This window comes from Trichechus manatus, unplaced genomic scaffold (assembly GCF_000243295.1).
Source record: "Trichechus manatus latirostris isolate Lorelei unplaced genomic scaffold, TriManLat1.0 scaffold00066, whole genome shotgun sequence".
In the NCBI taxonomy this organism is placed as follows: domain Eukaryota; kingdom Metazoa; phylum Chordata; class Mammalia; order Sirenia; family Trichechidae; genus Trichechus; species Trichechus manatus.
In genome coordinates this window covers 10,039,796-10,066,405 of record NW_004444002.1, presented here as the reverse complement: position 1 = coordinate 10,066,405, position 26,610 = coordinate 10,039,796, and the positions used below count along the sequence as shown (strand labels likewise).

General features: G+C 40.0%; 2 protein-coding genes and 1 pseudogene across 2 annotated transcripts; all 3 read left to right on the top strand.

Annotated features, from left to right (window-relative positions):
• Positions 1-2,647: 2,647 nt before the first annotated feature.
• On the top strand, positions 2,648-5,289 carry LOC111821125 (fibrous sheath-interacting protein 2-like). Its single transcript, XM_023734300.1, has 2 exons — positions 2,648-3,837; positions 4,216-5,289. The coding sequence occupies exons 1-2, from the start codon at positions 2,845-2,847 to the stop codon at positions 4,306-4,308; spliced, it is 1,086 nt and encodes a 361-aa protein (XP_023590068.1). The 5' UTR covers positions 2,648-2,844; the 3' UTR covers positions 4,309-5,289.
• Positions 5,290-5,828: 539 nt separating this feature from the next.
• On the top strand, positions 5,829-14,911 carry LOC111821122 (fibrous sheath-interacting protein 2 pseudogene; annotated as a pseudogene).
• Positions 14,912-17,414: 2,503 nt separating this feature from the next.
• On the top strand, positions 17,415-26,610 carry LOC101341491 (fibrous sheath-interacting protein 2-like). The gene is made up of 6 exons (XM_023734301.1): positions 17,415-17,800; positions 18,359-18,459; positions 19,542-19,591; positions 21,149-21,192; positions 23,982-24,048; positions 26,258-26,610. Exons 1-6 carry the CDS (start codon positions 17,702-17,704, stop codon positions 26,434-26,436), a joined length of 540 nt encoding a protein of 179 aa, XP_023590069.1. The 5' UTR covers positions 17,415-17,701; the 3' UTR covers positions 26,437-26,610.

Below are 26,610 nucleotides of genomic sequence, written 5' to 3'. Positions count from 1 at the left end.
AGAGAAATTGATTTAAATCAGCCAGAAAGTATTGTTGAAAAGCTGTTCAATAAAACTGATTATCAAAAACAACTTCAGTTTCAAATACTAGATACCATTGAAGGTATCTTAAGTGACATTTGTGAAAAAACACTGGATGAGAATAATCTCCCACTTGCTACATCCACTCTTCAATCTGATATAGGTGGGAGAGATTCAGGACCAAATTCTGAAATGGCCACTGAGTGTCCAAATAAGACTGTTCTAAAGTTTTTGGTTCCTGAGTCCTGTGTTATGATGATGTCCAATGATATGGTAAATATCATTCTTCACAGTCTCAGATCCACTGTCATGCTTGGCATAAATGCAAAGGATTCTACTTCTGCAAGGCTGCCTCTGACTTTTTGTAATGCATGTCCAGAAGCAGAGTGTCAGCAACTTTCTGTTGTGGGCTCAACTAATGAAAGGAATAGGGAGATCTTTCTATATGCAAGAAAAGGAAAACGTTTAAGACAAATATCAGCTTATTCTGATGATAATCAGACTAATACACTTAAGAAACAACACACCAAGAAACATGCACCTGACCCCTGTGAGGAAAATGCTCATTTTATTACTAAAGCTATTTTGAATAGGTTAAAATCTTTTGTGATGGAACGAATAGATTTGCTAGTAACTTTTGACTCTCATACTAGAGAACAATCACTTGTTAGCCCAGAATTTGCAAACTGTGAACAAGACGACAGCCTGTTTCTTGGATGGAACCAAATGCCATCAGATGTGAATATTCTGAAAACATCGACAGTTAAAACCATTCTCAGTCAAGGGATCACAGACCACACATTTGCTAGTTACAGGCAAAAACGTGGGCCTGCAATTCATATATCACAGGCTAGTCTTAAGGAATCCACTGATATAATTGCTAGTACCATTTTGATGGTTATTAAAAAGGACGTAGACCTAGAAATGCAAAAGATGTATTCATATCCCGATAAAACATCATTCCAAGAAAACATCATTGCAAGTGAAACTGTCAACAATATCTTAAAGAATTTATATGATAAAAGATCTTTAAAGAAAAGTAATTTTTACTCAAAACAGAACCCTAGCCTCTTTACTCAACCAGCTATACAAGCAAATGAAAATACTAAAATACTGCCAGGTCAAAGCAAGATGGAAAACAACACTGAACTATCTTTCTTTTCAAAATGTCTAAATCAAAACCAAATTGTATCAAAAAAAGAAAACCAGATGAGGGTTCTGGATGAAATATTTATGAGAAATAAAGGACCTAGACAGGAAAAAACTACTGCTTTGATAAGTGCAGTAAAGGAAGTCTTAAAAAAGGTGTATCAAAGAGTAGTAGAAGATGTAGATCACTTGCCTGCATTTAACAAACCCCCCCACTTCACATCTGATTCTAAATTTAAAACATCAACCTCCACACTGAAAAAGACCTTGCAAGCACGTATAAACAGTGTTGCAAATGATATAGTTGAAAGCGTTTTTGGAAAAATGTTCTCCATAGTTATAGCATCCTTGTATGAAAATAATGAAACCAAAGGAGAATTGGAAGCCTCCAACAATGACGAATCACCAGTGACTCCATCACACTTCAGGAGATCGAAAGAAACAGAGAAAAGGAGTGTTCCTCTTAAACACGTGCTACCGCGAGTTTATCCTTACACAGGCATTGCAACTGTCACTTCGTTGGAAATTTCCTGTTTGCAACATTCTCCATTACATGTGGGTGAAGAATTGGTCCAAATGGCCCTCAATAAGATCATGAATTTTGCTTTGCTGAATCTAGAAGAGGGTTCATCTCCTAAAAGTCAGTCTGATGAAATGCCATCTCTGAGGCCATGTAGTTCTAAAGTCAGTCCTAAGGGCAGCCCTAAGCCAGGTTTTAAAACAAATTTAAAAGCAAGATCAAAAGTTACCTCTTTGCCTAAATTTGGAGCCAAACCACAGGTAGGACCTAGTGGTGGTAAGGCCAGGAACAAAACTAAGTTAGGCCCTGGAGAGAAGACTTCAAGAGGGACCCGGTCCAGAACTGCCAATGGACTCTCACAGGTGGTATCAACAGGAGATTCTAAAAACTTAGCAAGAACCAAACTGCCCACTGCAGAACTAAAAATGTATGCCAAGGAGATAGTAAGTAATATTCTGGAAACAATTATGGACAAATTTCAAACAGTGAGGCCAAACAGAGCAAGAATAAATGTAAAAGCTTTACCTTCTGATCAGATCATGACAGCAAGTGAAATCGTTCATGCAGTTTTGCAAGGATTATACGCTGCCAAGAACAACAATTTGGCTCATCCAATCAAATGCTCACATTCGGATGATCTCAAACTTGCACAAAAGAATTTAAGTGCTACTTCTCTTACTGGTCCAGAGGCACAGTTTTCATTAGAGAATGTTTCTTCACAACTAGAAATAATTTTTCCAAAAGAAGATATTTTTAAACAAATGTTTGGTAAATGGCAAACAGAATCAGATGGCATGGAAAATGAGAAATATAGGCTATTGATGAGAGCCAAGACTGTTTTGAATGAAATTTTAATAAAAGCAAAAGAATTAGAAGAGCCTGTTTCACTTTTAAATCTTTCACATCTTGAGACTTGTGAAATCAGGTACCATGATTTCAAAAGATCTTCTAGAGCTGAAGATGCCCAAGTCCAAATTAATATATTTGGCAGGGAAATTGTTGAAAGGCTATTTGAAAAATTAGAGCTGTGCTTCTTGACACAGCTGCACATAACTGATAGTAAAGAAACTCTACCAAGCAAGCGAGAAACTGCTACTGGAAGGAAATATGGTTCCTTAAGCACAAACAACCTTAACAATGTACCAATCTATAACATGAAGTTGAAAGACAAAATTGCAAGGGGTTCTGGCAATCGAATTGCTCAAAATATCATCGAAGAAGTTCTGCACATTTTGGAGTCCTTCGTAGACCTGCAATTTAAACATGTCTCCACCTGTGCTTTTTCTGATATTGTAAAAATCCCTATCAAAAACTTTTCCCCTTCCCAGCAGAAACCATTAATGAAAACAATATTGCCAAAATTACAGCCACTGAATAAGCTTCCTGATGAATCTAAATCAAGTAGTATGATTTCCCAGGAAAACATACAGAATACCCTTCGACAGCTTCATTCATTCCATTCAGAATTGCTTACCTATACTGCCAATACCGTCAATGACATGCTTGGTATAATTAAGAACAAGCTAGACAGAGAAATACACCAAGTGGAACCATCTTCGGTTAGCGTATTTGAAGAAAACACAGTAGCAAGTGAGATTGTCAGCACATTAATGGGCCAATGTACCCGTTTCTGTGAGTCACTGATCAAAAACCACGCAAAAGAAAATCTCATTGAAGGAACTGAAAACGCCTACTCTGTTAATTGGGCTGAATTAGCATCGGGAATGGCAATGACCACTTCAAAGTTAAAGGGAGCTAGCTGTGGGGATGATCTACAAATCCAAGTTCCTAGCTTGCTGTTTTATTCAGAGGAAAGTGTGAAACAAAAGGACAGGGCTTCCTCAAATCTACCTCAGGTGCCCCTGAGGTACTCTGCAGGCGATACCAGTAACACCTCAGAGCCAATGGGAAGACTCGAATCAGAACTTAATCCATCTTGTTCTAGAGACAAAATCCAAGACCTCAGCCATTTTGATCAAGCCATGAAAGGAAACAGTTTTCTGCCTGAAGACAGCATCTTGCAAAAACCACCAAAGAAATCCAATGACTCTACCGAAGCAGTGCTGACACAGGACATGTCCTTCGAAGTGCAGGAAGGTAAAAATCAAAGAGTGCATCACCGTGAGCACCCTAGACCAGCTGTTCAGGTAAGCCAAATACAGACAACTGTTTCTCCACTCAGTATATGTTTAGCTGCAGAAAATGTCGTTAATACCATGCTGTTGAGTTATGGCCTTCCAGGGCAACTGCCAAATATTAATGAAAGTGTGGAAACAATTAAGCCATTTTTTGTATCAAAAGAGGGGCCTTTTTCTGTAATGTCTGGAGAACAAAAGGATGAGGAGAAAAACTTGCAGAAAATGTGGGGAAAAAGAGTCAACTATAAAACCGAAGAAGCAAATAAAAGCCCTGAAGCCAGTGGGGAAGATTTCCCTTTACTAGAAAAGTGGAAGAGTAAAAAGTCCCCAATGAGAGAGAAAATAGAGGCTCTTAAAGCGGCTGAAGTAATTGCTTTTGCCAATCAGGAGCTGGGACCGAATGAAATCCATCTAATAGCAAGATACGTTACTACATCTGTGGTCGCACACTTCAAGAACTTCAAAACCAGAGGTGAGTGAGAAATAACTTACTTGTGAAGAGTTGGCATAATTTTAGAAAAACAAAGTCAATGGTAATTTTAAGAGTTTTGTTTTTACCCTTACATCCAAGAAGCTACATTCACTGCTTCTCTGAAAATAGTCTTGGATTCAGGGTGACTGTTTATCTGCTTACGTGTTTTTCAACTGGTCAGTATGCTAAAGGAAAAAATGTTAGGCGTTTGCATAATTTTTATTTGGAGGGGTGTTGCTCAGTTTTCCTTATCTACAGATGAGATTAAATAGGTGTAATTTAAAGCTAGAGGTTTGGGTTGAGCATGAGATATGACTATGAAATGCTGAGAACAGTTTTCTTGTGTGGTACATGCATTGCTCCAAAGGCAATTCCCAAAAAGCAGTTCCAAAGAGGTTTAAATTCTTGACAAAAGACGTCTTACATTACAGTCACAACTCATGCCTAGTTAATTGACAGCAGAGTAATGATCCAACTTCTTTTTGAGATATACAGTCAAAGTATTTGCCATTATTATGGACAGAGTTTATAAGAACAGTACCATTAAACTTTTGGTTCTGTTCATATTCCAGTGTTCTAACTTAAATTCTTTTTAGGTATAATACTCCAAACCCATGCTTGCAAGGATGATATTTGCACTCCTTTTCTTTGAATGCTTGCATGCATGTATTGGGTTGAACTATTTGAAATAGCCATTTTTGTATGTCAAAGCTATTGAACACCAGCAGTTTCATTTGGTTCAATCTAATATAGACTGTAAAGCCCCAAACTGGATAATTAGCTCAACAGCCAAAACATTTTTCAAGAATTTACATGAGGTCGCTGGAGTCACACTAGGGTATTGCAACACTAAAGCTAGAAATAGTTTCTCTGCCCCAGAATTTCTAGCTTTTTAGAGCAACATAGCTCTCCAAGGAAGAAAGCAGCACCTGACTTAGAGATTTGGATTCTGCTGGCCTATTTTCCTTTCTGACTGAAGTAAAGATTCCACAAGGTGGAAAATACAGATTTAAAGAAAACCCAGTTCCTTTCTTGACTAGGTTTTTCTGTTTTCTATTGCCAATATTTTGAATGGCCAGCATTTTTCTTTAATACATGTTAAAATTAGCAATGTTTTCTGTTTTAAGGTCCTCGTGATGAAAAAGTACCTATTGTTTCCACATCATCAAGGAAAAAATATGAATCAAAGCAGCCTGTAAGAACCGTGCACAGTGATTCTTCACTTAATCAACTTTGTGAACATCTCACTAAATTGGTTGTTTCTCACATAATTTCAAGAATTTCTGATTGCACCGAAGAGACTGAAATAAAACAGAAAGCACCGGACAGCCAAGATGCCACATTTAGCAAGGTTATTTTAGTTCATTCCTTAGGGTGTGAGAGCCAGTCAATTCCTATCGGCAAACTTGCTTTAAGCATTTCAGAAATCATTATCCGTATCCTTTTTAATAATGACATCTTAAAGGCAGACATTACACAAGAAATGGCTTCTGTAAAAACAAAATATATTTACTGCCCCGGTGTAGATATGGTTGACATCGATGACCTCTTTCAGGATCTCTTGATAGAAGTGACTCATGTTCTGTCCAAAGAAATAGGAATAAATCATCAGCCTGACAGCAGAGGAAGAAATAAATCATCTTCCATGCTTAGAAGCCCTAGTTTGCCTGTGCGAAACCAAACTAAAACTATGAAAAGACAGACAAGCCCCAGAAATTGGAAATCTGCTTCTACTCGCCAAATTAATCAACTTGTACGGAAAAATCAATTAAATTATCTGGCATGTAAGTTAGGCAGTCTGGTTGGTAACCTAAAAACTCGTGAATCCAAAGAAGTAGTCAGTAAAATTTTTAGTATTGTTTTAGATTTGTTTTTGCCAGATGAATGCCCAAATTGGGATATGGATTCTGGTAAGACAGCAAGAAAAATATTCCCATCCCCAAATAACCAGCCAGGTAGCAGCATACCTGGAAATAACCTAGGTCTCTCCCCAGAATCTGTTTTTCTTTTGAATATTGTATGTGAGAAATTTATTCGAATACTTTTGGAAGAATGCACAACCAACAACCTCCTTACCAACGGCCCTTCTTCGGATGAAGTATCAGCAGAAGAACGTCAACCGTTCGACATACTTCAAAATGTAGAAGATGAAGAATTTGGTTACTGCGAGGGAACTGTAGACTATGGATCATTAGTTCAAGACTATGACATGTCAGACCTTTTGGAAAATCTAGTGGAAACAGACCAAGAATCTATGCTTAGTATTATTTCCCATAGCATGGTGAAATCCTTAATGGAAAAGCTGTCACACAGTATACAGCGACCCTCCAGAAGTCCACCTTTTACTCCTAAGCGTTTAAAATATAGAACAAGAGAGGGACTTCCTAGTTCCCCAAGGTCAAAAAGGCCAGAATTAAAAGAATCAAGACAGGGTAAAGACCCTGTAAGATTTGTGAGTTATGACAGCAAGCCTTTGACAAAGGCAGTGAATAATCTCAGGGTGACTAGTTCCAAAATGGAAGCCCCATTTAGTGAGCCACTTATAGTAAAACCCTGTTTATCACCAATTCAAAGACCAGGAAAAAAGACAATGAATGCAACACCCAAGCACCACATGCTACATCCGGGAGGCATGAGCACGGGTGTTTACTCAGCCACATTTTTGGAGGAAATCATTTCAGGCATTTTTCTTCATCTGTTTACCTCATTGTGGAGCAAAAATGAAAACGTCACTGAAGCGCAGCTCAATGAGATGAATATATTAGGTGTCAACTCCGTGGTAAATGAGTTTAATAATGCTCAAGTTACTGTTTCACGGGATGTTGAAGAAAAGCTATGTTTTCCACCAGTTTATAAAGAAACTGTTAGTAAGATTGTTGACTCAGTTTATAATGATGTTTTACAGAAATATGAATTACAAGTGACCTCTGGTGATAATCTGGCACATGTTATCACCTCAGTAGCCAAACAAATAACTAATGGCATATTGATAGAGATTTTAGACTATGAACTCCCAGTGTGCTTTGTGGGAAAGCTCACACCCAATTCGTATTACCCTCTCGAAGCCAAAAATATACTGCAGAAACTTCAAAATAGCCTAAGAGAACTTAATTACCCAGTTCAACATTTAATAGGCTATACCACCATGCTATCGCACTCATTTTTAGAAGATGTCATCAGAAGGCTGTTATCTCAGCTCATTCCTCTACCCAGCAAGGCTTCATGCCTGGGAAAGAAATATTTCATGACTTCAGATTTTAATGAGCTATCCACCTGTATAATAAATAAGGTTATGTTAGCCATTTCAAAGCATAAGATCTGGCTCACTAAATATGATCATCACTATCTATATACAGAAGAAAACCTCCAAAAAATGGTGGAGTCTGTTTATAATAATATTTTGCAAATATCTGACTCTCTTGTGTCAATACAGAAAAGTGTTGTAAGCCAAAGCCCAGTTATGGTTGATCAAATAGCCAGTCTTATTATTCAAGAGATTATTGAAAATCATCTTCAACCCTTTTTGTGTGGAGAGGGCGTCCCTCGTTCAAGAACTCCACTGGATGAGATATCAAGTATGGTTAAAGAGGTTCTCATTGAAGCCAGAGAGGCACAGAGATCCCAGAAGCCGTTATCACTAGGTATGGGCATTTATCCTAAGGCATTTGTGGAAGAAATTGTTGCCAGGCTTGTACCAAAGATCTTCAATCCAAAATATAACACTGAGCTTGAACTGGGAAAAATCACCCAAAAAATAGTAAACTCAATAAATAACCATTTTAACAAAGCTAAAATTCGCATTCTTCGTGATGGCAAAGAGCCAACTTTATCCGTTATAGATTCAGACACTATGGATGAACTTGTCAAGTCAGTTTATAGGAATATTCTGATACAGCATGGGTTGACCCCTGATGTTGATAATAAAGAACTCAAAGACAATGATATTTTTGTGGAAAATATTGCCAATTTAATTGTAAGATCTATTTCTGATTACCTTTTTCATCCACTGTTTTCTGGGGACTTGTCCACTTATTGCTACTCTACTTTAACTGCAGAGGACATTGTTCAGAACATCCTTGGTAGCATCAGTAAATCTACCAAGCCAAGCCACAATTTATCTCCATATAACACCCTGCTGCCATACACATTTTTAGAAGACATAATCAGAGTGCTGTTATCTAGAATATTTCCTTCTGCATATAACAGGTTTCCATACAGAGAAACCTCAAAGGATAGATCAGAGGTTAATTTCAATGAAATCTCTTCAAACTTAATCAGTGATATTAGGATGAAAATTTCCCAACATGAAATTCGATTTTCAAAAGATGATGAAGAAACCAAGTTTGCTTATTCAGAGGATGACACTCAGCATCTCGTTGATTCAGTATTCAGAAATATTTTGCAAAACTCTGAGTCTCAAGAAGCGGTGGAGCATGACCTCATAAGTGGTAACAATGTTCTGACTGATAGAATAGCCGGTTTTATCATTAAAAATATCTGTCAACAACATCTTAATCCATTTGTGTATGGAAAGTCATTCTTGCTCTTATCGTATGCAAGAAGGCAACAGTTTCTTATCCGTGTTTATCCCTCAGCCTTTTTGGAAGATGTGATCTCTGGGGTTTTAAGCAAAATATTCCACAGGGTGATAGGCATTGTGCAAACAAAATCAGTAAGAGAGTCAGAAAAAGAACTGTTACAAACAGCTGAGAAACTCATATATTTGATAACAGAAGAATTCTCAAAAGCCCAAGTGAGCATCCTAGAAAATGCTAAGGATCAATTGTGTTTGCCACCAGTAGCTAGAGAAGTAGTCGTAGAAATTATTGGCACAGTATATAGCAAAGCTTTACAAGAATATGCAGGGGAACCTGATAAAGATTTTCTCCATGACACAAAGACGTTGGCTAAGAGAATAACTAAAATTATCCTCGCAGAAACTTTTGATTTCCAAATTCATCCAGATTTCCTAGCACAACGGTCTTTTAAATTATATTCAAAACTCAATGCTGATGTTTTGATAAAGAGAGTTCAATATGATATTAGTAAGTCAAGACTCCAAAGACAGACTTCCACCATCTATACCACTGTATTATCCCATACTCATCTGGAAAAAATCGTCACTCAGATTTTATCTCAGATAAGTCCATTGGGCTGCAGTGCAGAAGACCCAGGCCCTTCGCAATCAGATTTAAGTAACACAGTCCTGAGACTGATCGATGAAATTATGTCAGTAATTTCCAAACATGCAGTATGTATTATTAAACATGGAAATGGAAAACAAAACATGATTTCAGAAAAAAAGATCCAGGTTATGGCCGATGCCATCTATGCCAACTTTTGTCACTCTAACTTATACCAGTCTCTTGCAAAAGATAAAAAAGGCATAAGTAAATTGCCTGTTACAGAAATAGCAAGTTATATAATAAAAGAAATCTTTAACCATCATCTTCAGTCATTTTTATCTGAAGATAAAACTCTCCCTTCAGGTCCAGTTGATCAAACTTACAAACAGAGAGCAAGAGATCCTAAACGAAGAGAATTGTCTTTCATTGTGAATTCAGCTGTATTTTTGGAGGAAGTTATTTCTGAGCTTTTATGCAAAATCCTTTATGCATTCTCACATAATGTCTTAGCTGCCAAAAACCCATACAAAGCAAGAGCCAGCACAGCTGATATTGTTACAACATTAGTAAAATCAATTGTGCTGGAGTTCTCCACATCAGAAATTTTAGTTGCAGATAACTTAGATGAAAATCTGTATTTTTCAGAAGGATATAAAGAAATGGTTCAAAAAACCGTCAACCTAATTTATGAAAAAATATTAGATGATTACAAATCTCTAATTCACGTTTATAGGGCTATCCAAAGTGATGCTATCGATTTTGGAAGAAAAATATTTTATTTGCTCTTAGGAGGAATTTTTGATTATCAGGTGGAGTCATTAATTTCAGGAGAATTAGCAACTTCTTACTCTTCCCTGCAAGAGGAGAACATCATCAGAAATGTGCTCGATACCATCAACGACGATAGCCATATCTTGCCATCATGTATAACTGTACTGCCTCGTTCGCTGTTAGAAGATATGATTTACAAGCTTCTAGCACATATATTCCCTTTATCTGAGACTGAAACCGAACTAAAAGAGGAAGAGGTACCACCAGATTATGAATCTGTGAATGCAGCTTCAAAACTGGCTGATGAAATTATAACAGAAATTTCTGAACATGAGGTTCGACTTGCCACGGCAGAGGAGCATACGGAAAGTATGCAATTAGGAGCAATCGAGAACTTCATTGACTCCGTATGTAACAACATTATGAAGAAGTTTAAATTACAAACTGAAGCACAGGAAGACACAAACAAACAGGAAGGCTCATTCATCAGGAGAATAGCTGGTTTCGTTATGGAGGAAATCATGGATTATCACTTGAAGCCATTTTTACATAATGAAGAATCATCTGCCAGCAACTTACCTAAAAATGACCGTGGTGTTGCACTCTGTAATCCTGGTAAAGAAGAAACATTGTCTTTCCCACAGCCTTCTGTGTATTCTGCAACATTTCTGGAAGATGTTATAATTGACCTTGTTCACAAATTTTATACTCTCCCAAGGAATCCTGAAGATCCTAAGGACAAAGAAATATCAGAGGGAGACCTCGTAGGCATGGCTGTAAAATTTGCAAATGCCCTGATAGGAGAATTTAGGAAAAGTGAAATTAAAGTTCTAGAAAATGCCGAAGAAATGTTTTGTTTTCCACCGGTTGATAGAGACACAATTGATAAAGTATCTGATTCTGTGTATGATGAAGCCATGGAAATATATAGATCTAACAGTCTAACAAAGAAGGATGATAGCAGTGATATTGTTATAGAGATGATTGCTGCTTTAGCTGAGAAGGCAATGTCTGCTTTCAGAATTCAACCACTTTTTTCAGGAGATTGGTCTTCCGCGTTCTTTTCATTTCTAGATGTAGATAGCATCATCCAAAGGGTTCAACATCTACCATATAAAACCTCTACAAAGAGAAACAGAAGCTTAAAGGGGAATGCACTGTCTCTATTAGAACAGTCATCTAAGCTCACTGTCCTAACATCAGGCCTGAAAGACAAAATTGACACTTTGGCAATAGATAGAAAAGAGAATTTCAAAAAGGAAGCGACCTCAATGGAAAAATACAGTATCCCCGAGCCAGTATATACTGCTGTAACTAGCATTATGAAAAGCAAAGTAATTCCCCTAGCATCAGGGTCAGCTGAAAGTGTGGCAAATAAAAAGAAAGAGGATAAGAAGAAAAAGGAACGTTCAATTAGAAAAGACAAAGAGAAGGTATCAGAAGTTACTTTTCCAACTACCAGTGTGAAAAGTAAGGATACTCAGGGTCCAGATTTGAGCACAACAATTACGAAGAATGACGGTTCAGCTAGAAACGATGAGGAAGGGCCGGGTGATAGGATATATGAACATTTTTCACCAGCTACTGATGATACAAAAACCAAGAAGTTTGTACTGGAACCAGATTTAAAAATAGATGATAAAAAGCAGTGTGACGATACCAGAGAAAGTACATTAGAAAAAGGGGATGGACCCCTGGAAATACTTTCTTTGAAATCCATGACGAGAAATAAAGAGACCCGAGAAAGGAGAAGAGTGTCTCCAGTTGCAGATGGCAAACAAATCTTGGATCCTAAACATGTCCAAACTGTCACTGAAAGAATTTACATCAATGTTTTAGGAATATCTTCTCTTCATGGACCAATCGATGATTCAGAATTCCAAAATCCCCCAGGTGATGAAGTATTATATGTAACTCAGGTGCATGGCAGGAATTTTGCACAGCCTGGTTCAATGCAGGATTTAACGCCCTTAGCTTGCCAGGAAGTTCTTTCAAATGAGGAAGAGAAAGAGAAAAGTAAAGATAAAGAAATTAAAAGTAAACACAGTAAACTAGATAGTCCGCAGAACCCACCAGAAAATAAACCTGGGGTTTTGCCTGCTAACTTTTTAGAAGATGTTATTGCTGAAATAGCTAACAAATTGATCTTTTCTTCCTTACCGGATACGCACGATGCATGTCGAAGTGTAACCAACGATGTAAATCAAGCTGAGCTCTATGACACAGCTATGAAACTGATTGATTCACTGTTAAAGGAGTTTTCAAATGCTCAAATTACAGTATTAAGTCCAGATCAGGGAAATCAGCTCTTCTCATCTGCAGATAAAATGTCACCAGTTCATAAAGTACCCCTCAGGCAAAAAGAACCATCTGTAGATAAAGTGCCACCCACAATAACAATAATACCTATGGATAAAATACCACCCATGCATAGTATGGCCGCTGTAGCTAACATACCTTCAGATGAAGTACTTTTTATGGCTAATATACCATCAATCGATAAGTCATTGGTCAATAAGGTTGTTCACTCCTCTATATGCAATATTCTGCTGGAATATGGATCTCAAAACTCCATTTGTAAGGACATAAATAGTAATGGTGAAAAATTAGCAAGAAGGCTAGCTAGTGCGGTAATAGAAGAAATTTTTCAACACCAGCTAGACTTTCTACTTTGTGATGAGGCTCCATCTTCAGTATGTTTACCTCTAGAATCTAAGGAGGTTATTAAAAAGCTCCAAAAGGTGACCCAAACAGCATGCAAAGAATGTCAAACATCGTTGCCATATACCATAATGCTGCCACGTGAATTTTTAGAGAATATCATTTCTTCTCTTCTATCAAAAATTTTCTCAACAGTAGCCAACACTAAAACAGAAATATTTGAGGACAACTTGTACACAGAACTGGATTTCCTTCAAATGAAGTTAGTAAGTACAGTTATGACACACATCGCCAAAGATACAGATATGATTATACAATATGTAGAATCCTCACATCCTAATGATGATGAAATTATTCAATTAGTGGTTCAGACTATTTATAATAATCTCCTCCCACAATTTGGATCACAAGAGATCGTACAAAATTGTGTCACCAGTGGTTGCAGAATCCTTTCCGAAACCATCGTTTCTTTAGTTGTACGAGAAGTGGCTGGCAATCAACTGCAAAACTATTTTTCTGAAATGCTGAGTCCACATCAGTGCACTGCAATAGACTCTGTGGTTGGAAACATCCTTCAAAATGTCATCCAAAACACTGAGATTGTCCAGCCCCAACAAACGTATACTTACAAACTGCCTTTTAACATCATAGAAGAAATTGCCGTCAATTTTTTATCAAAGCTCTTATCCATGTTTCCAAAAGCAGATGAGGAACAAAACAATCCTCTAAATACTGAAATGCAAAAAATAACCTCAAAAATCTTAAATTCATTTCAGGAGTATATCTCTAAAAGTCAGATTAAGGTTGTACCCCAGGCCAAGGAAGATACTACCATATCTTTGGCAGACAGTGCAGCTATTGAAAAGGTAGTTAGTGCTGTGTACAACAGTGTTTTAAAGCACTCTGGCTCACATACTTCAGTGTATAAAGATTTAATGGGTCAGAGTAATGTCCTTTCTGATATAATTGGTTTTTTAATGGTGAGGGAAATCTCCAACTCTGAATTGCAGCTGCAAATGGAGGAAGAAGCTTCAAGTGCAGAATTAGTTCTGGAAGCTGTCACAATTATGGACAAAGTGATTAAAATTATCAGTGACCTTAAGTCGAAGGAAAAGCCTTCATCCAGGGAAGGTTCCGCATTAGATGCCATGTTTTTAGAGGAAACATTGGCCTTGTTCTTGGCTAAACTAGTGAAGTTGCCATGTGCCTCAACCCAAGATGCAAAAACCTTATCAAAGCCTGAGTTAAATAAAATTGCATCTCAACTGACAAAATCCATGACAGCTGAAATTTCTAAAAATAACATTAGGGTTGTAGCTACTAATCCTGAAGAGTACCACCTAACTCCAGAAAATATAGAAATGATTTCTCAGGTTGTTAATTCAGTCTATAATCATGTGCTACAACAATCTGGCACGCATGAAGACCTTTACCGTGATATGAGAGGTACAAGCAGATTCTTTCCTAAAAAAGTGGCTTCTTTAATTATTAGTAAAATTTCAAATTGTCCATTAGAAACAATTGGCTCAAAAGATTCGAGTGCTGATCTCTTTGGCGATCTGAATGTGGACAGAATTGTTGAAAAAGCACATGAGCATGCTGTCAAAGTGGAGCCTGAGCTAGAGGAAGAAATGTTACATCGAGATTTGGTTGGTTTTTCCACGTGTATCCTTCCTTACTGTGGAAAACAACCAATCAGTGTCGGCCCAGATATTGTTGGTGAACACCTAGGAGTAATTTCTATTAAAACACAACCTCTTGAGAAACTAAAAATGGAATGTTTAGAGAGAACTGGATATAGCATAAAAGAACTGAGAAGAGCTGCAGTCAGTGGGAGGAGCTACATAGTAAATACACCTGATGTAGGTCAGAGAAAGAAAGAAGGGCGTGTCTCTTTGGATAAGAGTGGACGACTGGATGTAAAGCCCTTTGAGGTAAGTGCAAAAGGCAGTGGTGAAAAGAAATGAAGGGCTAGTGAGATTTCCTGCCTCAGGCAGGTCTATTGGAATGTATTTGTAAAATGAAGCCAATTTTCGGCCAGTTTTCTCTTGCTCAGCCCAGTAGGAGAATTGGGTCCTCTGATTCATCCAGCACCCCTGCTTTCCTGGGGCTTACCACATCAGCTCTGTGGCTCAGTGGAAAGGCATCAGGCTAATTTTCATTAGCCAGTCGGACTGAACTACCTTTTCTTGAAGAATGAGAGTACAGGGAAATACCCTTAACAGCAAACCAGACTGATTGGGACTGTAATCCTCATTGGGTGGTTCAGAAGAACTGCAGTCTCTTACCACTCCCGCAGCTTTTTATGGCTATACATTCTCATGATACTGTATTGGTGCAACTGGAATCCCTGAGTGGCGCAAACGGTTAAGCACTTGATCACTAGCTGAAAGGTTGGCGGTTCGAACCCACCCCGAGACACCACAGAAGACGGGCCTAGCAATCTGCTTCTGAAAGGTCACAGCCCTGAAAACCTTCTGGAGTGCAGTTCTACTCTGCACACATGGGGTCGCCGTGAGTCGGAATCGCCTCGATGGCAACTAACAACAGCCACCACCTAGGGCGCAAACAGGCCAGTTAATAGGATATCAGCTAAACCAGAGAAAATCTCTGCTAGAGATTCAAAGTCTCCAGCTTAAGGCTTCTTGGCAGTATTGCTTTTACTTAGCAACATTCTTCAACAAACATTAGATTGCAGGCGCTTAGATTTCTCTTGTTTCTTGCAGGCTCCTTCTCAGGCAGGAATCCACAAGCAGGAATTCTGTTTGCTGTTTTGAGGCTGTTTTGAGGTCCCCAAAATGTCCATCACACCAGAAGCATGCATGTTAAAAGCTCATACAGTGACAAATTCCAAAGCCATATCAAATGATCTAGGATTTTTTGAACCACTGTTCCCCTCCACCAGCATAGACAATCAAAATTGATTGTTTCCATTTCTTACAGAGGTTCTTCTTTCATTTTGCTTTGCACAAAAGATATTTGTCCCTTAAAAAAATACCAAACCCATTGCCGTCGAGTTGATTCCGACTCATAGCAATCCTATAGGACAGAGTAGAACTGCCCCACAGAGTTTCCGAGGAGCACCTGGTGGATTCGAACTGCTGACCTTTTGGTTAGTAGCTGTAGCTCTTAACCACTGCGCCACCAGGGTTTCCGTTTGCTCTTTAGGGCAGCATTAATCTGAAAAGCTGGTTTGCAGTGTTACAAAGGGATGTTGAGGTCTAAGACTGATAAATTCATTTTCTGTGGCACCATCAAAGGCTATAGAAATGGGAAAAGTCATTTATTTAATTATAACTGTCTTTTCCTTGATCTGTCTTTAACATTGCAAAATGAAAAGTGACATTTGACTAGGGAGGTGAGGAGAAATGAAGATTTACTCTTTGAAGCTTCTTTTGGAAAATATGTTCAAAAGGACTAGGGGTAGAGAGAGAGGTGAGGAGTAAAGATTCAAAGCCTTCAAAATTTTGGCTATTATTCATCATTTTTAAAAACTCAAATCAGCCAATACCTTGTCTTTTTTCATGAAAATATCTGTACTTAGATTGCTCTATGATTACTGCCCTGCTAAGGAGTGTAGAAAAACATGTTATTATGTCTAAGTCTGTCACAACCCTTTCAAGGTAAATGATGAAAACAGAACGTAATTACAGTTTTTGTGCACTTTGCATTTCTTGGCAAGTAAAAAGTAAAATTTGAAGCAAAAAGAAAGCGTCTTAGTTGGGCCCTCTTCTTTGTACTGGAGTAATATGATTTTTGAATGCAAAAAAAATTACAGAAATGAACAAACATTCGTTATGATTTTTGTTTATTTTAAATATATCACTAATATATAAGTAAATGGTATTTGAAGATAAAAGTATTTTACAAATTGAAACTGGTACCCAAACCCATGTGAAAATTGCCTTATTAATGTAGAACTACAGGGAAAAATGATTGGGGCAGTTGATTAATGTTTATTGTCTCTTCAATTCCAGCCTGCCAGCAGGAATTCATTTCTGAATTTGAAAAAACCTGACATCACCAGGGTGGCGCTTTTAAAAGATGTCAAGGACAAAAAAGACCTTATTATTCGGTTGGTCGCTCATGATATTGACTGCAAAAACTCAAAACATAAGATAGAAGAGGACCTGATTTCAGATGAAGGTGAAGTTGTTTTACAAGAGGTTGTAAAAGAAGAATTCATCGAAGGCCTAGGTGAAGATCAAGTAAAAGAAGACACGAAGCCAGCAGCGAGCATAGCAGCCTCTCCCAAGCCCATGACAAGCAAGAGCCGTCTGAGAAAAAGGTTGTCCCTCAGCAAATGTCATCCCAAATCCAGTATAACTCCAAACAGTGTTAACATACGTTCAGCTCAGTTGATGGAATCTGAGGAGACACAGATGAAGAGAATTCTTTCTGGCGTAGACAAGACCACCTCACAATCCTTTACCAGCACAGATTCTACTTACTGGGAGAAAAACATAGAGCCCAGTGTAAGTTAGAAATGTGACTGTCAGTGACAAGATTTCTATGGAAAGGGTAGAGAGCTTCACAGACTTAGTCCCAGTAACGTACAGTGCTTTGATTAGGAAGGAGAGGGTACTAAACTAGATCCAGGAAGTCTCTCTCAACTCTGGTGATATTTATAATAAAAGGTAAATGATTAGCAGATGAAGCCAGAACTCTCAATCAAGGAAAAAAAGATCATGGAAAGAGTCCTAGCTTAGTTAGAAGTAAGAGAAAAACAAAATGGAAACCAGTTAGGAGAAATGCAAGCTAATTATTTACAAGGATAGATTCCACACTTTCTTTTTAGTCTGCCTGGTAAGTACTTGATGAAAGTTTTGTGCAAGGAAACCCCATGCCCCCAGTGGTCTGGAAGAGAAGATGGGCTGGAGGGAGTAAAACGATTCATGCAGATTCAGACTGTCTGGGTTTGAATTCTGGCTCTGACCTTTGGGTAAGTTACTCAGCTGGCTTTTTTCTTAAGTTACTTAGCCGACTTGTCCAAACATAGCAAGTTCGTCAAATAAGTTGAATATACCTCCCACAGTTAGCCCATAAACCCCACTATCATTTTGACACGTAGTTCAGATTCCTTATCCCTTTAGTGATGATCTGGACCCCACTGACCTCTTAGGTTGGCCCTAACCCCAAAACTCTACCATACTGTATGTTTGGCGAATACACATGATTTAGGATTTCCTGGTGAGACAATTCCCCAGAGTATCCATTTGCACTTATTCCTAGGTTAACCCAGAAGCTGCAGTGAACCAGAAAAAAAACAAAACAGAGATACAACTCTAGTCAATTCAACAGCTCACGGGGTCCGTAGCCTTAACACAAACTCCGATCTACTTATTGTGAAGCTCTGATCTCATGCCCAAAGACAGTGTGCAGGACATTTTCCCCAGGCAGCATGGTCAGAAATGCTGGCTACATAGACAGTCAGGAAATGTTATATATTTTACTTATTTCAAACTCTTCTGTGTGTAACACCTGACCTGTTCTTTTCCAGGAGGAAGAAAGAAAATCTATGACTGAACCAACACACCACTTAATACACAGAATTATGAGTTCCTCTTCATACAACGAAGAGGATCTGACTTCATTTTCTAGGTACATTCAGTTAAAGCAATACAAGTTGGTTAAGAAAATAATCTGAAATGAAAATTATGCTTATGAGAAGAATAGGACCCTCCAGTACACCTGGAAGGAGACTAGTGTTCAGCCCTTTAACCTCCCGTCACCCCATCCCCTAGCTCCCCACTGTGGTTATTCCTCATCTTTTCTCCCATTCTTATTTACCTGGCCTCTGTGTCCTTCTCCTGAGACCTGTTTGCTAGTAGAGTGATATAGTTAGCATAGTTAGATTAAGTCTTTGCTAATGTGTTAGGTTTTTGAACCTGGGAGACAGGCACTGGGTCAACAATAGTCCCTACACTAATGGCCCACCCAGAAGGGTTCCTGCTTAGTTCCCTTAACTACTTAAATGCTCAAAAGTATGTCACTGACTGTCAGAGGAATCTGAAGAATGGAGGGGGCAGTGTAAGTTGGAGCATTCAAAGAAGAATTCTCAAAAGCAGGGGAGTTTGAGTTGGGCCTTTAAGGATGGATAAGATTTACATAAAAGGAAGACCATCGAAGCTGGGGAAGACTGTAGGAGCAAAGGCTGGACTATGTGGTATTTATAGGGAGCAGGGAACAGCAGAGTATACTGTAGACTTGAAGTCTGATTAGCACTTTTTTCTAGAATAGCTGTCTAAAATTGTTCGTAAGTTTATAAGAAGATTCAGAAATTGCATCATGGGTGAAACTGGGTATAAGGAAAAAAAATCTCCCTGGTTGTAACTACATACTTTTCCAGTTGGCAGTCTGAAATTAATGTTTTGTTTTGTTCCGTTTTTTTTTTACCTGATGCCATTTGGGATCTCTTCTCCTGGCCCATCATTGTTTTAACATACATAATTAGTAATGCAGGCAACTCTCAATGATTTCTACAATGGACAAGAGAAGAGGGCACATGCAGGACCAAATAAAAGTCATTCTAGCGCTCATTTTCATTTGATTTGAGAAGTCAAAGACATACCCTCCCAGGTTTGCTTCTGTATGACTTCGACAGATTGTTCTTTTGCTTAACCAGTAGTTCCTTCTTTATTAAATACATTGAAAATGAAATGTCCTTAACCTTTTGTTTTCAGTGACAATGAGGAGGATCAAATGCCAGATCCAAGTGCCAAAATAACAGAAGGTTTGCTTGATTGTTTTTTTCTTAATTTAAATTGGATAGTATTTAAAAGGAGACTATTCACTGCCTTGATAAATTTTCCTGTCATCAAACCTGAAGTTAATAATGAGTTTGGCTGTAGGTTGATCTACTTTGCGGAGAGTACTGGGTCAGTCAGATGTTAACATGAGCCAACTAGTTTGCTTTGTCTGAATCGCTACTGAGATTTCACTAATGATTTTAGTGTAGAGTATGTGGTGTGATATTACAAGTTTATAATTACTATGCGCCTATGGGAAATATCCAGGAAATAAGAATTTATCACAACAATAGTTTATATGTTTATATGTAGCAGAGCCTATGCTAAAGGATGATTAAAGGATTTAATCATCTCTTTAAGAGTTTATCCTTACTTTATATAAATAGCTTAGCCCTAACTAAAATATATAAAAAGGCTTTTAAAGCTAAAGATTAAACCTAAGTTTATTTGCTTACATTCAAGTCTGGCTAGGGTGGATCCCACTTTATTTTTTGTCTCTGTTAGAACTGGCCCATTAAAACATTTATAAGTTGACTTTTTGACTATTTGGTGAACCCTCAAAGGATCAGTGTGGTTCTAACAATGACAGCACTAGCCTAGAGGAAAGAGTGTCATGTTTACTGTAAAGGCAGCCTTGGAACTCATACCACAGGGCCAGAGTTTACCCTATTTCCAACCTGCAGCTTACTCAAGCAGTTACTCAAGAAAGTTCTCCTCCCAACTTAGGAGGGGAAATAATAGTCATTAAAGGATGAACCATAGAATAGCAGTAAATATTCCAGAATTCTACAAATATGCCGTAGCCAGAAGGTAACATAATATGTCACTGGTGTGTTTCTGGCATTATTAAATCATAGGCCATTGGAGGCAGAAAGAAGCCATCTAGTATAACCCCTTTGTTTTAGAGATCAAGAAACTAAGGTTTGGAGGGGGAGGTGATTTGTCCAAGATCATACACTGGTCAGAGTATAGATCCCATATCTGTTGAACCTAAATCCAGTGTCACTGTTTTCCTCAACTTAGTTATATATCCATGCTTAGTTCCTGTATCCTTTGGTAGTGTTGCACCTGTCCAATTCATTTATTCATCCAACAAAGATTCACTGAGCACTTTTTTTGTGCTGGACACTCTTCTAAGTACTGAGGATAAAGCTATGAATAAAACAGACAAAGCCCTTCCCGCCATGGGACTTACACATTCTAAGGGGTTTGAGGAGAGGAGAGCCTAACAACAAGATGAGTATCTTAACAGAATTTCAAATTCTCATGGAATCCAGACTTTCTGGAGTCAAGGAGGCTAGATGAACCCCTGAAACTATTGCCCTGACACAATCTTTAAACCAAAAATATCCCCTGAAGCCATCTTAAAACCAAACAATAGTTTAGCTTAACTAGTAAAGAATGTCTGCCTTGAGCATTGTGCTCTTTTAAGATCTATCTGTTGGCCTAATTGCTATGATTCTTTGATGAGATTATTTTTGTGCCAAAATTTGTACATGTTTCCAAAGTAACTGTTTTCCAATGTTGTGTTTTGACCACAGACAGTTTTGAATTTTTCACCCCAGAGAATCCAAGCAGTATTAAGGTAAGTATGTTTCACCAGCCCCTCATTGTGATCCAGTGGGCCACAAGGTGAAATAAGGAACTGCCTGCTGGGCATGCTTTGAGGGGCATCGGGATGTATTCTCTTGTTCACAATTTCCCACACCTGAATCTCCCTCTGGGGCCTGAAAATCCCCTAATCCAAATCCTACCTCTGAGTAAGTCGCTGTGCTGGTTTAAGTGCACAGAGTAAGCTACCACCCCCCACTCCCAGCACATTAATACAATTCCACTCACCAGCCCTGTTCCTGTAGCCTCTGGAGGAAAGCCGAAACGCAGGGAGGCCCAGGGGAGGGGCCTGGTGGGGGCAAAGAAGCAACAGATACTTCAGAGAGGAAGGGGACCTGCTGGAGGGAATGTGCTGATTCCAGCTACTTCCCAGTGTTCCTGAGGACCGATTCTTCACAGGCAGGTAAAGGCCCGCCAACTCCTCCAGGTGATCCCAGGAAATTCCCCTCCCCGCAGTCCCTCTTAGGAGGTCTCCAGTGAAGGCAGAAGCTACAAGGCCTCTTCTCTGTTTTGCATCACCCAGCATGTGTACACACATACACACACACACAGCACATCAATTTTTCAGTCATTTCTCATTCATCAAAAGACCAAATCTGCAGTCTGAGGGCCAGCTGACAGGGTGGCTATTCCTTTTGCCAAGCCAATTCCCTGGCTCATCAGGACTCTTCTTGCTGATTTTCCTTCTTCTCACTTGCCGAGGTTTTTTTTCCCTCCCCATGGTAAAACTATAATTAAAGGTATGATCCACTAAGATACTCAGCAGCATTCCTTACTGAGCATCCCTTATTAAAGTCCTGCTTGCATTTAGCTCCAGGAAAACTTTAGCCTCTGCATATACAAATACATGTGCTCTCAGTGTCAGAAACAGAAAAAGAAGCCCCCGTGTTTCCCTTAAGTCCTTACCATGGTCTGCCCACCTCCTCTCCCACCGTTCCATCTCTGTCACTCATTCCACTCCAGCCATACTTGCCTCCTTACTGCTCCCCTAACATGCCAAGCACGCTCCTGCCTCAGGGCCTTTGCACTTGCTCCTCCTCTGCCAGGCATTCTCTACCCCCAGATATCTGTGTGCCTTGCTCCTTCATTTCCTTCCAGTCTTCACTCAAAAGTCGCCTTCTCAGTGAAGCCTTCCCTGACCACCCCATGTGAAATAGAAGCACACACACTCACACCCTGTCCCCCTTAGCCTGCTTTATCTTTATTCATTGCACTTAAGTCACCATTCAGTCCATCATTCATTCATTCAACAATTATTTACTGAGTGCCAACCATGCACCAGGCACTGGAGATTCACCAGTAAATAAAACAGACAACACTTCCCTCCCTCAGCCTCGGACAGAGGGTATATTGTATTCACTTGAATATACGCTTCACAGAGGCAAGGACCTTGTCTGTTTTGTTCAGAACTGTATCCCCAGCACCTAAAACAGTGACTGACATATAGTAGATGCCCCACAAACCTGTGGTGAATGAGCAGTGCCTTAGCCGTCAGAGCCGAATGCAGTGTTTTTAAGTCAGGAGCTCTGAAAGCCCCTCCCCGTGAATCTGAGGTGCAGCCGTGTTTGTGACCTAGGACACAGAGCAGACCTTCTCAGCCCTGGACACACGTCGGGACCATCTGGTGAACTTTACCCCCAGAGACTCTGGTTCAGTCGGGCCGTGTTGCAGCCTGAGCTCTGGGAGTTTTAAAAGCTCCCCAGGTGATTTGAACGTACAGCCCACACTGAGAACCACTGACATCACTCATCTGCTTGTGTCAGCACCTGGCGGCGCCTGCACCGCCTGCTTCCTTCTGGTCATCTTAGAGTCACTTGAGGCACTTGTACAAAATACCAATACTTGTCCCACCCTCAGGGATCCCAGCTCAATTGGGGTGGTGCCCAAGCATCCATATTTTTAAAATCTCTCCAGATGGTTCTCTTGTGCAGCCAGGCTTGAGAAGCAGTGGTTTCGATTGCTCCTGTCCCAGTTCATCCCTTTAAGTGTCCTATTTTGCAATGTCTTAAGCCATAAGCTGCCTCAAATCCTCTTGGACGAACTAGAGTAAAACTCTTATACTGGTACTCTGCTCTCCGCATAGTCAGTGCAAGCCACACTTGTCCCCTCTCGCATGGTTTTAGGCCTTACTTCATTGAGCTTTCCTCTCCCTTTTTGAACTGCCATCCCCATAGAGTAGCTACACGGCAGCCCAGCTTCTTGCCCCAGCCTGTGCCTTTCTGGGACCATGCTGCTTCTGCATTCAAAGAGGTGATGAAGGTCCACAGAGGAAAGGCAGGATCGGTGCCACTAGCCCTGCCCTCCATGCTCCTGCAACCTCACGCTGCCATTTTCTTGCTAGAGACCCCACAATTGCTAAGATTTCTATAAAAGCAGACTGGGTGGTAAAATGGATGCCCCTCCTCCCCTTAAGGCCTCCGCTATCATAATCTCTCAGAGAAGGATCCAAAATGTTCTATATATTCTAAGCCCAAGGAGGGAGGGGGCAGACAGGACTAACATTTTTTTTGTGACCTGGGACACCTGAGCCCTTGAAATTATCCTGCAGAGGCAACAAGGCCCACATCCATGCCGGGGACCCATTCTGGATGTAGAATTGCAAGAAGCAGAAGAGGTGGTGCCTATAGGCAGTCTCAGAATGATAACTGTGTGTGGTGCTACAATGGTTGTGCTCCATCCTTTGAAGATTTCTTGGTATTTCTAGTGTTTACTGTCCAACAAGAGGCAGAGAGCTAAGGTAGTATTTCACCTTTGTCTTGGCAGTTTACCACACTCTTTCAACGTGACAGTATTCTTGCCAGTACATCTTCCTCAAAGGACGGCACATCAGGTACGAAATATACCATGTTAACGTAAGATCTAACTCTCCTACTTCACTGCAGTGCGAATGCCACGCCTGCTGCTCCATTTCTCTTCACAGCAGTTCTCCTTTGAAAGCAATATCAATTGGCAGCTGAAGAGGTCACATGCTCCTTGGGCTGGGCTTTGCACGTGCTGTTATCCTAGGATACCAGCCACCAGCCGACCTTGAACACTATGCAGGAATCTAATAGTGACTGCAAGCTGGGGGCAGTGCCTCCAAGTGTCCTCCAGGGACTGCTGGCATCAGGATCGCCTGGGATGCTTATTAGCAATACAGATTCCTGGCCCCCTCCCCAGACCTAAACCAGTAAAACCAGTTGCTGTCAATTCCGACTCATGGTGACCCCATGTGTGCAGAGTAGAACTGCTCCATAGGGTTTTCAAGGCTGTGACCTTTTGGAAGCAGATCCCCAGGCCTTTCTTCTGAGGTGCGTCTGGGTGGGTTCGAACCACCAACCTTTTGGTTAATAGCCAAAACCAATTCCACCACCCAGTTAGTATCTCTGGGAAACGGCATCCAGGCATCTGCATTTTTAACAAGATCCCCAGATTTCAGAAGTAGTTTCATTTGTCGCCCGCAATGCAGTTTTCAAAACGTAGCCTTACAGCACATGCACCAATCCTGCAACAAAGCCTCTGGCTTGCTTTTTCACACTTCAGATCCTTCTCCTTCATTCAAGCTTGCAGATTTTTGCTTTTTCCTTATTAATTTCTGGGTCATTCTTATTCTTTTAAACCACCAAGACCTGCCAGCACTGCATTATTAATTTGAAAAGCTGAACTTCTTCCCCCCTTTATTTGGGGGTAAATTTGCTATGGGCAGAGTGAAAATTAAATACATCGAGGAAGGAAGCTAGTGACTAGCTAGTGCTGAGTTATCATCGGAGACGTGGTCTGGGGGCTGACCGGTCAGGACAAGATGGCAAAGGTACTACAGTATTGCTCTGTAAGGAGTCCCTGGGTGGCACAAATGGTTAAGCGCTCGACTTCTTGCCAAAAGCTTGGCAGTTCAAACCACCCCCAGCAGAACCACAGAAGAGAAGGCCTGGTGATCTGCTTCTGTTAAGATGACAGCCAAGAAAACCCTAGGGAGCAGTTCTACTCTGACACACATGGGGTCACCAGGAGTCGGAATCAACTCGATGGCAACTAACAACAACAGCAAGAACCTTAGCTGTAACCACAGATTGTTGAGGTTCCCAAGGTTATATTGTTGGAGAAGATAAAAACTAGGTAACTGCAAGAGGTACAAAGGGGAATTTATCTTTTACTGGGAAAAAGCAAGTATGCGCTTTTATTGCCCAGTGTGTATTCGTGTGCTAGCACATCCTGTCATGATGCATCAGCAAAGTAGATAAACACTTCTCTGTCCTTCCAGGTAGAATAATCATTGTGTAAAGTGAGCTAGGGTGTGCTTTAAGAGCTCTACGCACAAAATAAGTGGTGCAGAAACAAATGGGTCCAAACGGAGACTCCTACTGGCCACACAGGTCCTTTACAGCTCACCTGACAACCCGATCCCTTGGGGTCGATCAACTGAAAACTCTCCCAGAGAGGAGAGAAGTGGTGGGCTTTTTAAAATGCACTTCTGCTTCTGCCTGGACATTCTGAAATCAACACCCATGCTGTCGAGAGTTGGACATGCCCTTTTCACGTGGAACTAGCTCATTAGGCTTTTTGCTGACAGTTATCTGCTAGAATATTCAAGAGAGGCAGGCTCTGCAGAGCTGGCCAGGGAAGCATCGGTGCAGTGAGGACAGCGCTGGCCTGTGTGTCAGAAAACCTGGGCCCTGCAATGGATATTGGCCATGGTTGCACAGCATGATTAATATAATTGATGTCACTAAATTGAACATGTTAAAACTGTTGCATTGCCAAGTGTTGTTATATATTTTTAACAACAGTAAAAAAATTTCAAAAGTCTGGGCACTGGTGCCAGCTTGGTTACTTGCTGGCCATTTGACCCTTAGGCAAGGCGTCTGACCTCACAGAACTTCTCCTGCTTTCCGTCACAGGACTGTCAGAAGGAGCGAATAACGAATCTTCGGGGAAGCACTTTGAAAACCATAAGTTATTATGTAAAAATGCTGATTTGCGAATTCTAGATTATCAACCCCCAAGCATGACCGCCTCAATCGGAAAGTCTAATGTCAGTTTCTCCTTTGCTTTATTCACAGACTCTGGCAAACGTGTGAATTCCAAACGGAAGTTGAAAATGATGAAGAAGGTATCATCGACTCTGTCAAAAGTGTTTCCAAGATCTGACGCTAATAAACCCAAAACTTCATCCTCATACCCCTCCTCCAGGACTGACACTGCTACATCTGACGTAAATAAGCCTGCCGACCTTCCTTAAAAAATTACATGGCTTTTGAAGCATAACACTGTGTCCTACAAGCTGATTCTTGTAATACTGAAAAATAAGAGCAGAGAAAGTAGAAAAGGCAGCTGGAGAAAAGGAGGGCTTGATAAGTATTTTTTATGGGCATTTTGGCATGAGAAGAGGGACCAGGCTTTACAAATAGGTACA

What these genes read in the sequence shown, in the direction of transcription:
- LOC111821125 (XM_023734300.1), top strand. Translation starts at nt 2,845, where the DNA reads ATGAAGTTGAAAGACAAAATTGCAAGGGGTTCTGGCAATCGAATTGCT. An exon ending in ACCCTAGACCAGCTGTTCAG is followed by an intron (nt 3,838 to 4,215) that starts GTAAGCCAAATA and finishes TTTGCCAATCAG; the next exon opens with GAGCTGGGACCGAATGAAAT.
- LOC101341491 (XM_023734301.1), top strand. Translation starts at nt 17,702, where the DNA reads ATGCCCCCAGTGGTCTGGAAGAGAAGATGGGCTGGAGGGAGTAAAACG. An exon ending in AAGTGCCAAAATAACAGAAG is followed by an intron (nt 19,592 to 21,148) that starts GTTTGCTTGATT and finishes TTTTGACCACAG; the next exon opens with ACAGTTTTGAATTTTTCACC. An exon ending in AGAATCCAAGCAGTATTAAG is followed by an intron (nt 21,193 to 23,981) that starts GTAAGTATGTTT and finishes TTGTCTTGGCAG; the next exon opens with TTTACCACACTCTTTCAACG.